Source organism: Lampetra planeri, chromosome 75, assembly GCF_965212315.1.
Source record: "Lampetra planeri chromosome 75, kcLamPlan1.2.h2, whole genome shotgun sequence".
Lineage (NCBI taxonomy): Eukaryota > Metazoa > Chordata > Hyperoartia > Petromyzontiformes > Petromyzontidae > Lampetra > Lampetra planeri.
The window spans coordinates 164,120-178,652 of NC_136180.1; the positions used below are offsets into that span (position 1 = coordinate 164,120).

At 48.9% G+C, this 14,533-nt stretch overlaps 1 protein-coding gene across 1 annotated transcript in view; it reads left to right on the top strand.

Annotated features, from left to right (window-relative positions):
• Positions 1–288: 288 nt before the first annotated feature.
• LOC144737916 (UDP-glucuronosyltransferase 3A1-like) overlaps positions 289–14,533 on the top strand; it is a gene marked incomplete at its 5' end in the record, with an annotated part of 157,828 nt that continues 143,583 nt past the window's right edge. Inside the window, 4 exons of the mRNA XM_078620796.1 lie at positions 289–370; positions 1,834–1,935; positions 4,123–4,243; positions 5,946–6,289. Of these exons, the coding sequence (XP_078476922.1) occupies positions 289–370; positions 1,834–1,935; positions 4,123–4,243; positions 5,946–6,289 (649 nt within the window). The remainder of the gene's footprint in view (positions 371–1,833; positions 1,936–4,122; positions 4,244–5,945; positions 6,290–14,533) is intronic.

Genomic DNA, 14,533 nt, shown 5'->3' on the forward strand with positions numbered 1-14,533 from the left:
CCTCCTCCCCGTGTCTCCCTCCCCCTCCTCCCCGTGTCTCCCTCCCCCTCCTCCCCCTCCTCCCCCTCCTCCCCGTGTCTCCCTCCCCCTCCTCCCCGTGTCTCCCTCCCCCTCCTCCCCGTGTCTCCCTCCCCCTCCTCCCCGTGTCTCCCTCCCCCTCCTCCTCCCCCTCCTCCCCCTCCTCCCCCTCCTCCCCGTGTCTCCCTCCCCCTCCTCCCCGTGTCTCCCTCCCCCTCCTTCCCCTCCTCCCCCTCCCCCTCCTCCTCCCCCTCCTCCCCCTCCCCCTCCTCATCCCCCTCCTCCCCGTGTCTCCCTCCCCGTGTCTCCCCACCTCCCCGTGTCTCTCTCGTACCAGATGGTGATGGAGAAGGTGAGGATGGACTCAATGATGGCTGTGTAGAAGTGCACCATCGTTGTCTTTGGCAGGTCGAATTTCTTCAGCTGCCGTAGGAAGTACATCCTCTGTTGTGCTCTCTTCATGAGGGAGCTGATGTTCAGTTCCCACTTGAGGTCCTGGGAGAGGATAGTGCCCAGGAAGGACTCCACAGTGTTGACTGGGGAGTCGCACAGGGTGATGGGGGTGAGTGGGGCTGTATTCTTCCTGAAGTCCACAACCATCTCCACTGTCTTAAGAGCATTAAGCCGCCGCTGCTGCTGCTGCTGCTCGTGGCGAGCCTGGGCCAGTTGTTGCTGCTGGCGATGTCAGCGCTTGAGGCAGAGGCCTGAGCGGGTCACGCAGCCCCATCACGACCTAGCAGTGGCTACTTGGGCATAGGAGGCCATGGTGCAATGTATGTGCACAGGATGGCTATCCTTACCTACTCTCCCTACCCTCACCTGCACTTAATTTCCCCTTAACAGTGATGCAGTAATTGTTTTTTTTTTACCCTTCTATCTGGCAACAAAACTGACACCTTTTTACAATGTTTGCATAGACCGCAATACCTGCAGTCATAATACAAACAAAATATATAACTCTGATAATGTATGTGCACTGTCCTTGAAGTTGATTGGTCCACATCCGAGACAGCTTTCCTTCGAGCCTAGTCTCACATGGGTATTATCAGAGTTATGTCTTTTGTTTGTATTATGACTGCAGGTATTGCGGTCTATGCAAACATGACTCCTTGTAAAAGGTGTCAGTTTTGTTGCCAGATAGAAGGGTAAAAAAAACCAATTATCATGTTTTTACTTGCAAATGAGGTTCCCATAGAGTGATGCAGTAATTTTAGCTGTGACGGTCCCACCTGATGACGGAGACTTGTGTTGCCTCCGAAACATCGTGATTTATTATTTTGTTTCTATAATTTCTTCTATTAATTTTATTTGTATTTTTCTACCTACGTGACTTTACCGAAAAAGCCTAAGAGTATGAATCATTGCAAGTCACGAAAGCTTCAAATCTAGAATTAAAAGTGGAGGAGGGGGGTTGAGAGATTTTTGCTGTGTTGTGAGATTAAAAAAAAAAGACAAAATAAAATGTGTTCGATAAAAAAGTGAATATTCACACCACAAAGACAGACGGAGTAGTGACACAGCACAGGAGCACAGGAGAACCAGGTGGTGTGGAGCAGCAGAGATGGGATGGGGCCTGGTCGGACTGGTCGGGCTAGGCCACAGCTAAATGAAGACAAAAAAACACGCAAAAAAAACGTGCACCAAAAAGTAACACAAAACACAGAGAGGGAAGCCCCTCACCTGCACAGATCGTGAGGACAAAAAAGAAATAAGAAGAAATAATAGAAAGATTTAGACCGTTTTCACGAGTTTTATAAAACGTTTCTCCCTCCTCCCCCCTCCTCCTCCCCGTGCCCCCCTCCCTCCATCCTCCAGGTGGGAGTCACTATTTGATAATGGATCAAATCTCCAGGTCGCTGGCGTCCAGAGGGCACAACGTGACGATGTTCGTACAGACGGGAACCCCCAGTGTCCTAGGTAGATGACTACACACAGAGACTCATCACCACCACACAGAGACCCATAGACGCATCACACAGATGCCCATAGACTCATCACCACTACAGAGACTCGTTAACACACAGAGACCCATAGACTCATCACCACACAGAGACCCATAGACTCATCACCACCGCACAGAGACCCGTCACCACAAAGAGACCCATAGACTCATCACACAGAGACCCATATACTCATCACCACTACAGAGACTCGTCACCACACAGAGACCCATAGACTCATCACACAGAGACCCATAGACTCATCACCACACAGAGACCCATAGACTCATTAGCACACAGATACCCATACACTCATCTCACAGAAACCCGTAGACGCAACACCACACAGAGACCCATAGACTCATCACCACACAGTGTTATATTGACTCATCAGGACACAGAGACCCATAGAGTCATCACCACATAGAGATCCATAGACTCCCCATCACACAGAGACCCACAGACTCACCAAATAGAGTCCCATAGACTCACCACCACACAGAGACCCACAGACTCATATTCTTGGTTCTTTCGGTAAAGTCACGTAGAAGGGAAACAATAAAATAATAAAAATATAAAACAAAATTAAAAAACCCACAGACTCATAAAATAGAGACCCATAGACGCACCACCACACAGAGACCCATAGACTCCCCACCACACAGAGACCCATAGACTCATCACCACAACTGAAATTACACATCCGATTTAACAAGCGATAACATCTATTTTACAAACTTGATTTAAATTGAAACGTGATTACATTCAGTCAAAATTAACCTGATTAAAATAACACTTCCAAACATGACGATATTTGTAATATAAATTACCCACGTTATCTATATAGGTATGTGTTTGAACTAATTTCGCACCGTACGTAAAAGATAAGTTTTCAATGTAATATAGTGGTGTAATTGATCGTATCATGTATAGTGTATTGTACAGTAGTGTACATTGTAGTTAATAGTAGTGTCGTGTAAAGTGTCGTGTATAGTGGTGTAGTGTATAGTGTAGTAGTCTAGTGTATAGTAGTGTAGTGTGTAGTAGTCTAGTGTATAGTGTAGTGTATAGTTGTGTATAGTGTATTATATAGTGGTGTAGTGTATAGTAGTGTAGTGTATAGTAGTGTAGTGTATAATGTAGTGTATAGTAATGTAGTGTATAGTAGTGTAGTGCATAATGTGGTGTATATTGGAGTGTATAGTGTAGTATATAGTATATTGTTTCGTGTAGTGTATGTTAGTGTATTGTATAGTGTAGTGTAAAATGTAGTATATAGTGTAGTATATAATGTAGTGTATAGTCGGGTGCTGTATAGTAGTGTAGTGCATAGTTTGGTGTAAATTGGAGTGTATAGTGTCGTATATAGTGTCTTGTTTCGTATAGTGTTTGTTAGTGTAGTGTAGAGTGTAGTGTATAATTGTGTATAGTGTAGTGTAGAGTGTTTGTGTATAATAGTGTAATGGAGAATGTAATGGATAGTAATGTAGTGTATAGTGTATTATATAGTAGTGTATTGTATAGTGTAGTGTAAAGTGTAGTATATTGTGTTGTATATAGTGTACTCTATGGTAGTGTAGTGTAGCGTGTTTGTGTATAGTAGTGTAGTGTATAGTAGTCTAGTGTATAGTAGTGTAGTGTGTAGTAGTCTAGTGTATAGTAGTGTAGTGTGTAGTAGTCTAGTGTATAGTTGTGTATAGTGTATTATATAGTAGTGTAGTGTATAGTAGTGTATAGTAGTGTAGTGTATAGTAGTGTAGTGTATAGTAGTGTTTAGTAGTGTCGTGTATAGTAGTGTTTAGTAGTGTCGTGTATAGTGTAGTGTATAGTAGTGTCGTGTATAGTGGTGTAGTGTATAGTAGTGTCGTGTATAGTAGTGTAGTGTATAGTAGTGTAGTGTGTAGTGTAGTGTATAGTGTAATGTATAGTAGTATAGTGTGTAGTATAGTGTATAATGTGTAGTGTAGTGTATAGTGTAGTGTATAGTGTAGTGTGTAGTGTGTAGTGTAGTAAGTATGAACCTCTTTGGCACAAGAAAAAGCAGTAGTCATCAAGATATGAATCGGTCAATCTAGATGACTATTTAAAAGCGCATCAGCTCCTGTTCACGTACCTTTACAATCATTTGACCTGTACCATAATGATTCCATACTTCACCGCTCAGGTCTCGACCAGCTCGCTGGGAACCGCACGTATCGAGTACTCCCGTGGTCCATGGGAGAGGACTACTCGGACGAGTACCACGCCTGGTTCCACACCAGCATGAAGGAATTTTTTAAGGGACGGTGAGTGGGCTTGCTCGGTGAGTGAGTGGGTGGGCGAGTGGGTAGAAGGGTGAATGAGTGAGCAGGTGGGTGGGTAAGTGGGTGGGTGAATAGATGGGTGAGTATGTAAATGGATAGGTGAGTGGGTGAATGTATGTATGGGTGGGTGAGTGGGTGGGTGAGTGGGTGAGTGGGTGGGTGGGTGAGTGGGTGGGTGGGTAATTGGGTGGGTGGTTGGTTGGGTGGCTGGGTGAGTGAGTGCGTGCGTGGGTCATTGAGTGGGTGGGTGAGTGAGTGGGTGAGTGAGTGAGTGAGTGAGTGGGTGAGTGAAGGGGTGAGTGTCTGAGTGGGTGAGTGGATGGTTATGTGGGTGGATGAGTGAGTGGGTGGGTGGTTGAGTCAGTGAGTGGACGAATTGGTGAGTGGGTAGGTGAGTGGGAGGGCGTGTTGGTGGGTGATTGAGTGAGTGGGTCAGACTCACACGGAGACCCACATAGAGCCACACAGACACACACAACAACAAACGCCATTCGCCACTAAATGGCGGTGACGTCACCACGGCGCTTGAGCCAGGCTATGTTCACCTTGAGGCCACGTGAAGTGTCGAACGCCCGCTGGCAGGAGGTCACGGGGCAGACCCAGGTGCCACGGGTCGACTGACCGAGATGACCGAGATGACTGACTGATGCACCACCTGTGCCCCCTACTGTACCAACTTGTTGTGCTTTAGCCACCCGGCGCTCTGCTCGTTGTTGTGAGCGTCGCTCCTCCGCCCTCCGTTGTTGTTGGAGGGAGACTGCCTCCAACTGCCCAGTAGCGTCCTTCACGAGCCTCCTCCACAGAGGCCGATCTTGACACCGCTGGTACCAGTTATCGGCAAGTCCACTCAGTTCCACGTCCCCCTGTACCACATCACTCCATCTCTTTTCTAGCCCGTGCCGCGCCCGTTTAGCCCCCTCGATCCGCCCGAACAAAAGCTGTTTAGGCATGCGGTGGCTGGGCATGCGGGCTACATGACCCAGCCAACGCAGCCTTGCCTGCCGGAGGAGCTCACCGATGGGACTTTGCCCAGCTCTTTCAAGGATTTGTGAGCTCCTCACACAATCCAGCCTGGTTAAACCCAGGATGGATCGTAGGCAGGCCAGCCTAAATGTTTCCAACCGGCGAAGATACATACAGACACACACATACACACACACACAGACACCCACAGAAACACACGCGCAATGACACAAACACAGACTTACACATACATACAGATACACACATACACACACAAACACACACATACACACAGACACACACGCAGACACCCACAGAGACACACGCACACACAGAGACATACACACAGACACACATAGACGTACACATACATACATACATACAGACACACACATATACACACACACACAGACACCCACAGACACACACACAGGGACACACACACAGACATACACAGACTTATACATACAGACACACACATACACACACAGTCACACGCACAAACACCCACAGACACACACACACAGAGGCACACACACATACATACACAGACTTATACATACAGACACCCACAGATACACACACACACAGAGGCACACACACAGACTTACACAAACATACAGACACACACATATACACACACAGTCGACATTAACCCCACCACCACCAAAACACCACCACCACCGCCACCCCTCCCCCTCTGTCCGTCGCACCGTCGCAGGAACCACGTGGCCGGCTTCCGCGCCTTCTACGGTCACATGGCGCGCCAGTGTGACGTCATCCTCTCTGACGCGGGGGCCATGGCGGCCATGGCTCGCGTGCGCCCCCACGTGGCCGTTCTTGACGCCTTCAACCCGTGCTCGTTCGTGTTGGCGCGAGCCCTCGGCGCTCGCTCCGTGGCCGTGCAGCCGGACGGGTTCCCGCGGCGGGGCCAGCCGCCCGGCTTGCCCGACGCTCCGGGCGATGACCCTGGGGCAGGAGGGGGAGGAGATGGCGGTGGAGGAGGGGCTGGCGGGTTCGTCGACGGACTGAGGGACGACGCCATGGGCAGTGGCGGTGGCGAGGGTGGCGGTGAGGGTGGCGGTGAGGGTGGCGGTGAGAGTGGTGGTGAGGGCGGCTGCGGTGGAGGCTACCAGATGGAGCAGTTCGACGCGGTCATACAGAAGTAAGTGCGCAGATGATGAACAGATTGAGCACACAGAGACCCATAGACTCATCACCACACAGAGTCCCATAGACTCATCACCACACAGAGACCCTTTAGACTCATCACCACCACACAGAGACCCATAGAGTCATCACTACCACAAGAGACCCATAGAGTCATCACCACACAGAGACAAATAAATTCATCACCACACAGAGTGCCATAGAGTCATCACCACACAGAGAGCCATAGAGTCATTATCACACAGAGACCCATAGACTAATCACCACACAGAGACCCATAGAGTCATCACCACACAGAGAGTCATGGACTCATCACCACACAGAGACCCATAGAGTCATCACCACACAGAGAGTCATGGACTCATCACCACATAGAGAGTCATGGACTCATCACCACACAGAGACCCATAGACTAATCACCACACAGATACCCATAGAGTCATCACCACACAGAGAGTCATGGACTCATCACCATACCTGGGTAGTGTGGGTGGCCATGCCCCGACCCTGTGGGAGCTGTCCACCCAGCCTGAGATGTGGTTCTTATTACTCACAGAGAGACACTCACACTCACTCACACAGACTGACTCACTCAGATTCAGTCACATAGACTCACTCACACAGACTCACTGAGACTCACTCAGACTCACTCACTCAGACTCACTCACTCACTCAGACTCACTCACACAGACTCACTCACACACACAGACTCACTCACTCAGACTCACTCAGACTCACTCACTCAGACTCACTCTCAGACTCACTCACACAGACTCACTCAGACTCACTCACACAGACTCACTCAGACTCACTCACACAGACTCACTCAGACTCACTCACACACACAGACTCACAGAGACTCACTCAGACTCGATCAGATACACTCACACAGACTCACTCAGACTCACTCAGACTCACTCAGACTCACTCACACAGACTCACTCACGCAGACTCACTCACTCACACAGACTGACTCAGACTCACTCACTCAGACGCAGTTAGACTCACTCAGACTCACTCTCTCAGACTCACTCACTCAGATTCACTCAGACTCACTCACTCACTCAGACTCACTCACTCACTCAGACTCACTCTCTCAGACTCACTCACTCACACAGACTGACTCAGACTCACTCACTCAGACGCAGTTAGACTCACTCAGACACACTCACACAGACTCACTCATAGACTCACTCACTCAGACTCACTCAGAGTCACTCACTCAGATGCAGTTAGACTCACTCAGACACACTCACACAGACTCACTCCACTCACTGAGACTCACTCACTCACTCAGACTCACTCACTCACTCAGATGCAGTTAGACTCAGTCAGACACTCACTCAGACATACTCACTCAGACTCACTCACACAGACTCACTCACTCAGACTCACTCAGACATACTCACACAGACATACTCAGACACACTCACTCATACTCACTCACTCTCTCAGAATGACTCACTCACTCACTCAGACTCACTCACTCAGATTCACTCAGACTCACTCACTCAGACTCACTCACTCAGACTCACTCTCTCAGACTCACTCACTCACACAGACTGACTCAGACTCACTCACTCAGACGCAGTTAGACTCACTCAGACACACTCACACAGACTCACTCATAGACTCACTCACTCAGACTCACTCAGAGTCACTCACTCAGATGCAGTTAGACTCACTCAGACACACTCACACAGACTCACTCCACTCACTGAGACTCACTCACTCAGACTCACTCACTCACTCACTCAGATGCAGTTAGACTCATTCAGACACTCACTCAGACATACTCACTCAGACTCACTCACACAGACTCACTCACTCACTCAGACATACTCACACAGACATACTCAGACACACTCACTCATACTCACTCACTCTCTCAGAATGACTCACTCACTCACTCAGACTCACTCACTCAGATTCACTCAGACTCACTCACTCACTCAGACTCACTCACTCAGACTCACTCACTCACACAGACTGACTCAGACTCACTCACTCAGACGCAGTTAGACTCACTCAGACACACTCACACAGACTCACTCATAGACTCACTCACTCAGACTCACTCAGAGTCACTCACTCAGATGCAGTTAGACTCACTCAGACACACTCACACAGACTCACTCCACTCACTGAGAGTCACTCACTCAGACTCACTCACTCACTCAGATGCAGTTAAACTCACTCAGACACTCACTCAGACATACTCACTCAGACTCACTCACACAGACTCACTCACTCACTCACTCATACTCACTCACTTTCTCAGAATGACTCACTCACTCACTCAGACTCACACAGACTCACTCAGACTCACTCACTCAGATGCAGTTAGACTCACTCAGACACACTCACACAGACTCACTCACTCAGACTCACTCACTCACTCAGACTCACTCACTCACTCAGACTCACTCACTCACTCAGACTCACTCAGACACACTCACACAGACTCACTCACTCAGACTCACTCACTCAGACTCACTCACTCACTCAGACTCACTCACTCAGACTCACTCATACATACTCACTCAGACTCACTCACTCAGACTCACTCTCTCAGACTCACTCACACAGACTGACTCAGACTCACTCACTCAGACGCAGTTAGACTCACTCAGACACACTCACACAGACTCACTCATAGACTCACTCACTCAGACTCACTCAGAGTCACTCACTCAGATGCAGTTAGACTCACTCAGACACACTCACACAGACTCACTCCACTCACTGAGACTCACTCACTCAGACTCACTCACTCACTCAGATGCAGTTAGACTCACTCAGACACTCACTCAGACATACTCACTCAGACTCACTCACACAGACTCACTCACTCACTCACTCAGACTCACTCAGACATACTCACACAGACATACTCAGACACACTCACTCATACTCACTCACTCTCTCAGAATGACTCACTCACTCACTCAGACTCACTCACTCAGATTCACTCAGACTCACTCACTCACTCAGACTCACTCACTCAGACTCACTCTCTCAGACTCACTCACTCACACAGACTGACTCAGACTCACTCACTCAGACGCAGTTAGACTCACTCAGACACACTCACACAGACTCACTCATAGACTCACTCACTCAGACTCACTCAGAGTCACTCACTCAGATGCAGTTAGACTCACTCAGACACACTCACACAGACTCACTCCACTCACTGAGACTCACTCACTCAGACTCACTCACTCACTCAGATGCAGTTAGACTCATTCAGACACTCACTCAGACATACTCACTCAGACTCACTCACACAGACTCACTCACTCACTCAGACATACTCACACAGACATACTCAGACACACTCACTCATACTCACTCACTCTCTCAGAATGACTCACTCACTCACTCAGACTCACTCACTCAGATTCACTCAGACTCACTCACTCACTCAGTCTCACTCACTCAGACTCACTCTCTCAGACTCACTCACTCACACAGACTGACTCAGACTCACTCACTCAGACGCAGTTAGACTCACTCAGACACACTCACACAGACTCACTCATAGACTCACTCACTCAGACTCACTCAGAGTCACTCACTCAGATGCAGTTAGACTCACTCAGACACACTCACACAGACTCACTCCACTCACTGAGAGTCACTCACTCAGACTCACTCACTCACTCAGATGCAGTTAAACTCACTCAGACACTCACTCAGACATACTCACTCAGACTCACTCACACAGACTCACTCACTCACTCTCTCACTCACTCATACTCACTCACTCTCTCAGAATGACTCACTCACTCACTCAGACTCACACAGACTCACTCAAACTCACTCACTCAGATGCAGTTAGACTCACTCAGACACACTCACACAGACTCACTCACTCAGACTCACTCACTCAGACTCACTCACTCACTCAGACTCACTCACTCACTCAGACTCACTCAGACACACTCACACAGACTCACTCACTCAGACTCACTCACTCAGACTCACTCACTCACTCAGACTCACTCACTCAGACTCACTCATACATACTCACACAGACTCACTCACACAGACTCACTCACTCACAGACTAACTCACTCAGACTCACACAGACTCACTCACACACAGCCTCACACACATGGCGTGTATCTCTGTGTGGTTGTTTCCCAGACACCTTGGAGGCGCGGGTGGCCTTGCTCCGACCCTGTGGGAGCTGTCCACCCAGCCTGAGATGTGGTTCTTCAACGTGGACTTCGCCCTCGAGTCTGCCCGGTCTCTCCCTCCCTACGCCGTCTGTGTGGGCGGCCTCCTAGCCAGGCCACCACGTCCTCTGCCCCCGGTGAGCGAGGGATGTTGACTACCTCGCCCGGTATGCGGGAGGTCGTGGGTTCGCTCTCGGACTCTAGGAGATGTTGACTACCTCTCCCGGTACACAGGAAGTCGTAGGCTCGTCCTCGACTCTTGGGGATGTTGACTACCTCTCCCAGTACGCGGGAGGTCGTGGGTTTGTCCTGGACTCTGGGAGATGTTGACTACCTCTCCCGGTACGTGCGAGGTCGCAGGTTCGATCCCAGACTCTGGAAGATGTTGACTACCTCTTCCGGTACACAGGAAGTCGTGTGTTTGATCACTGACGCTAGAACATGTTGACTACCTCTCCCGGTACACAGGAAGTCGTAGGTTCGATCCTGCACTCTGAAAGATGTTGACTACCTCGCTCGGTACGTGCGAGGTCGCGGGTTCGATCCCAGACTCTAGAAGATGTTGACTACGTCGCCCGGTATGCGGGAGGTCGTGGGTTCGCTCTCGGACTCTGGGAGATGTTGACTACCTCTCCCGATACACAGGAAGTCGTAGGCTCGTCCTGGACTCTTGCAGATGTTGACTACCTCTCCCAGTACGCGGGAGGTCGTGGGTTTGTCCTGGACTCTGGGAGATGTTGACTACCTCTCTCAGTAGGCGGGAGGTCGTAGGTTCGTCCCGGACTCTGGAAGTTGTTGCCTACCTCTCCCGGTACGCAGGAAGACGTGGGTTCGATCACTGACGCTAGAACTTGTTGACTACCTCTCCCGGTACACAGGAAGTCGTAGGTTCGATCCTGCGCTCTGAAAGATGTTGACTACCTCGCTCGGTACGTGCGAGGTCGCGGGTTCGATCCCAGACTCTGGAAGATGTTGACTACGTCGCCCGGTATGCGGGAGGTCGTGGGTTCGCTCTCGGACTCTGGGAGATGTTGACTACCTCTCCCGGTAGACAGGAAGTCGTAGGTTCGTCCTGGACTCTGGGAGATGTTGACTACCTCTCCTGGTACGCAGGAAGTTGAGGGTTCGATCACTGTGTCTAGAACATGTTGACTCAATCGTCCCGTACGCGGCAGGTCGCGGGTTTTATCTGGGACTGGAAGATGTTGACTACCTCGTCCTGTACGTGCGAGGTCGCGGGGTCGATCCCAGACTCTGGAAGGTGTTGACTACCTCTCCCGGTAGGCGGGAGGTCGTGGATTCGATCCTGCACTCTGAAAGATGTTGACTACCTCGCCTGGTACGTGCGAGGTCGTGGGGTCGATCCCAGACGCTGGGAAATGTTGACTACGTCGCCCGGTATGCGGGAGGTCGTGGGTTCGATCTCGGACTCTGGAAGTTGTTGACTACCTCTCCCGGCACGAGGGAGGTCGTAGGTTCGATCCCAGACTCTGGAAGATGTTGACTACCTCTCCCGGTACGCAGGAAGTCGTGGGTTCGATCCTGCGCTCTGAAAGATGTTGACTACCTCACTCGGTACGTGCGAGGTCGTGGGGTCGATCCCAGACGCTGGGACATGTTGACTACCTCGCCTGGTACGCGCCAGGTCGCAGGTTCGATCCCAGACTCTGGAAGATGTTGACTACCTCTCCCGGTACGCGGGGAGTCGTAGGTTCGTCCTGGACTCTGGGAGATGTTGACTACCTCTCTCAGTATGCAGGAAGTCGAGGGTTCGATCACTGACGCTAGAACATGTTGACTCAATCGCCTGGTACGCAGCAGGTCGCGGGTTTTATCCGGGACTGGAAGATGTTGACTACCTCGTCCTGTACGTGAGAGGTCGTGGGGTCGATCCTAGACGCTGGGACATGTTGACTACGTCGCTCGGTATGCGAGAGGTCGTGGGTTCGATATCGGACTCTGGGAGATGTTGACTACCTCGCCCATGACGCAGGAGGTTGGCCAGTTCGATCCCAGACCCCAAAGATGCCTGTAAGGGCACGGTGGTGGCTAGGGAGATGTTATCGACCTCGCCCGATATGCGGGACGATGTAGGTTCGATCCCAGATCCCCCGAGATGTTCAATCCCTCGCTTGGTATGGAGGAGGTCGTGGGTTCGATCGGGCACCCTAACAATGCCTCCTGCTGCTGTATATTTGGAGTCTCTCTCTCCGTGGTGGTCACTGCGTTGATTTTCGATTTAAAGCTGTCGTGACTGCAGGGATTTATCTTCTTGGTTCTTTCGGTAAAGTCACGTAGAAGGGAAGTAACAAAACAATAAAAATAAAACATAATAAAATACAATTCTCACGACGTTTCGGCCACAACGCAAGCAGCCGTCCTCTGGTGAAGAACAGGTCTCGTTGATTAACTCGTTGATTTTGTCTCCACATTTACATTCAACGTCTCTACGCATCTAGAGCATTTGGCTGCTGATGTCAATTTCCTCACGGTGGTGATAACGATGGTGGAGCTGCTTTCGTTTGTAATGGCCAGGTCCCTTGTCTGAACAGAGAGCTATGCAGCAGCTTAGCGGAGCCTTACACCTGGTGACGTAAATATACTTTGGTTTTTTTCGGTTAAGTCACGTCTAAAAATAAAATAATAAATTAAAATAACATATTACGACGTTTCGATTGCAACACAAGCAATCATCATCAGGTATAAAAGAAATAGCAACAAAAATCTAACTAGAAAACTATAGACAGACATACAAGCAGACAGACATCACAACGGCACACAGAGAGAGGACACAAATCGGCACAAAGAGAGGGGTCGTTTCTGTGACGGTCCCTTAAATATAGAGAGGGGGGGCGGGGACGGAGAGAGGGAGGGGGCAGAGAGAATTAGCATATCAATGAGTGTACGGCAATGTACTGCTGTTGCAAGTAAGATGACAATGTGGAACGGGCACGCAAAATTGAAAACGGGCACGCAAAATTGAAAATTAGGAGACAGGCACACGAAAATTAAATAACCTAGCAAAATATCGAAATGTGATGTAATACAAAACAGAGAGTCGGTTAACACACAATTAACGCATAGCCTGGTTGATTACGTGTTTCAAAATTTGCTAAGTTAGAATTTTAAGTGTGAAAATTCCAAAGAAAGGACACAGGCAGAGAGAACAAATAGTCAGAAAGAAAAAGGATAAGCTTAAAACTTCTCCGTAGAAGTGGTTCAATCTTAATTTAGGAGCTTTCGTGACTGCAGGAATTATTCTTTGGTTTTTTTCGGTTAAGTCACGTCTAAAAATAAAATAATAAATTAAAATAACATATTACGACGTTTCGATTGCAACACAAGCAATCATCATCAGGTATAAAAGAAATAGCAACAAAAATCTAACTAGAAAACTACCTGATGATGATTGCTTGTGTTGCAATCGAAACGTCGTAATATGTTATTTTAATTTATTATTTTATTTTTAGACGCGACTTAACCGAAAAAAAACAAAGAATAATTCCTGCAGTCACGAAAGCTCCTAAATTAAGATTGAACCACTTCTACGGGGAAGTTTTAAGCTTATCCTTTTTCTTTCTGACTATTTGTTCTCTCTGCCTGTGTCCTTTCTTTGGAATTTTCACACTTAAAATTCTAACTTAGCAAATTTTGAAACACGTAATCAACCAGGCTATGCGTTAATTGTGTGTTAACCGACTCTCTGTGTTGTATTACATCACATTTCGATATTTTGCTAGGTTATTTAATTTTCGTGTGCCTGTCTCCTAATTTTCAATTTTGCGTGCCCGTTTTCAATTTTGCGTGCCCGTTCCACATTGTCATCTTACTTGCAACAGCAGTACGTTGCCGTACACTCATTGATATGCTAATTCTCTCTGCCCCCTCCCTCTCTCCGTCCCCGCCCCCCCTCTCTATATTTAAGGGACCGTCACAGAAACGACCCCTCTCTTTG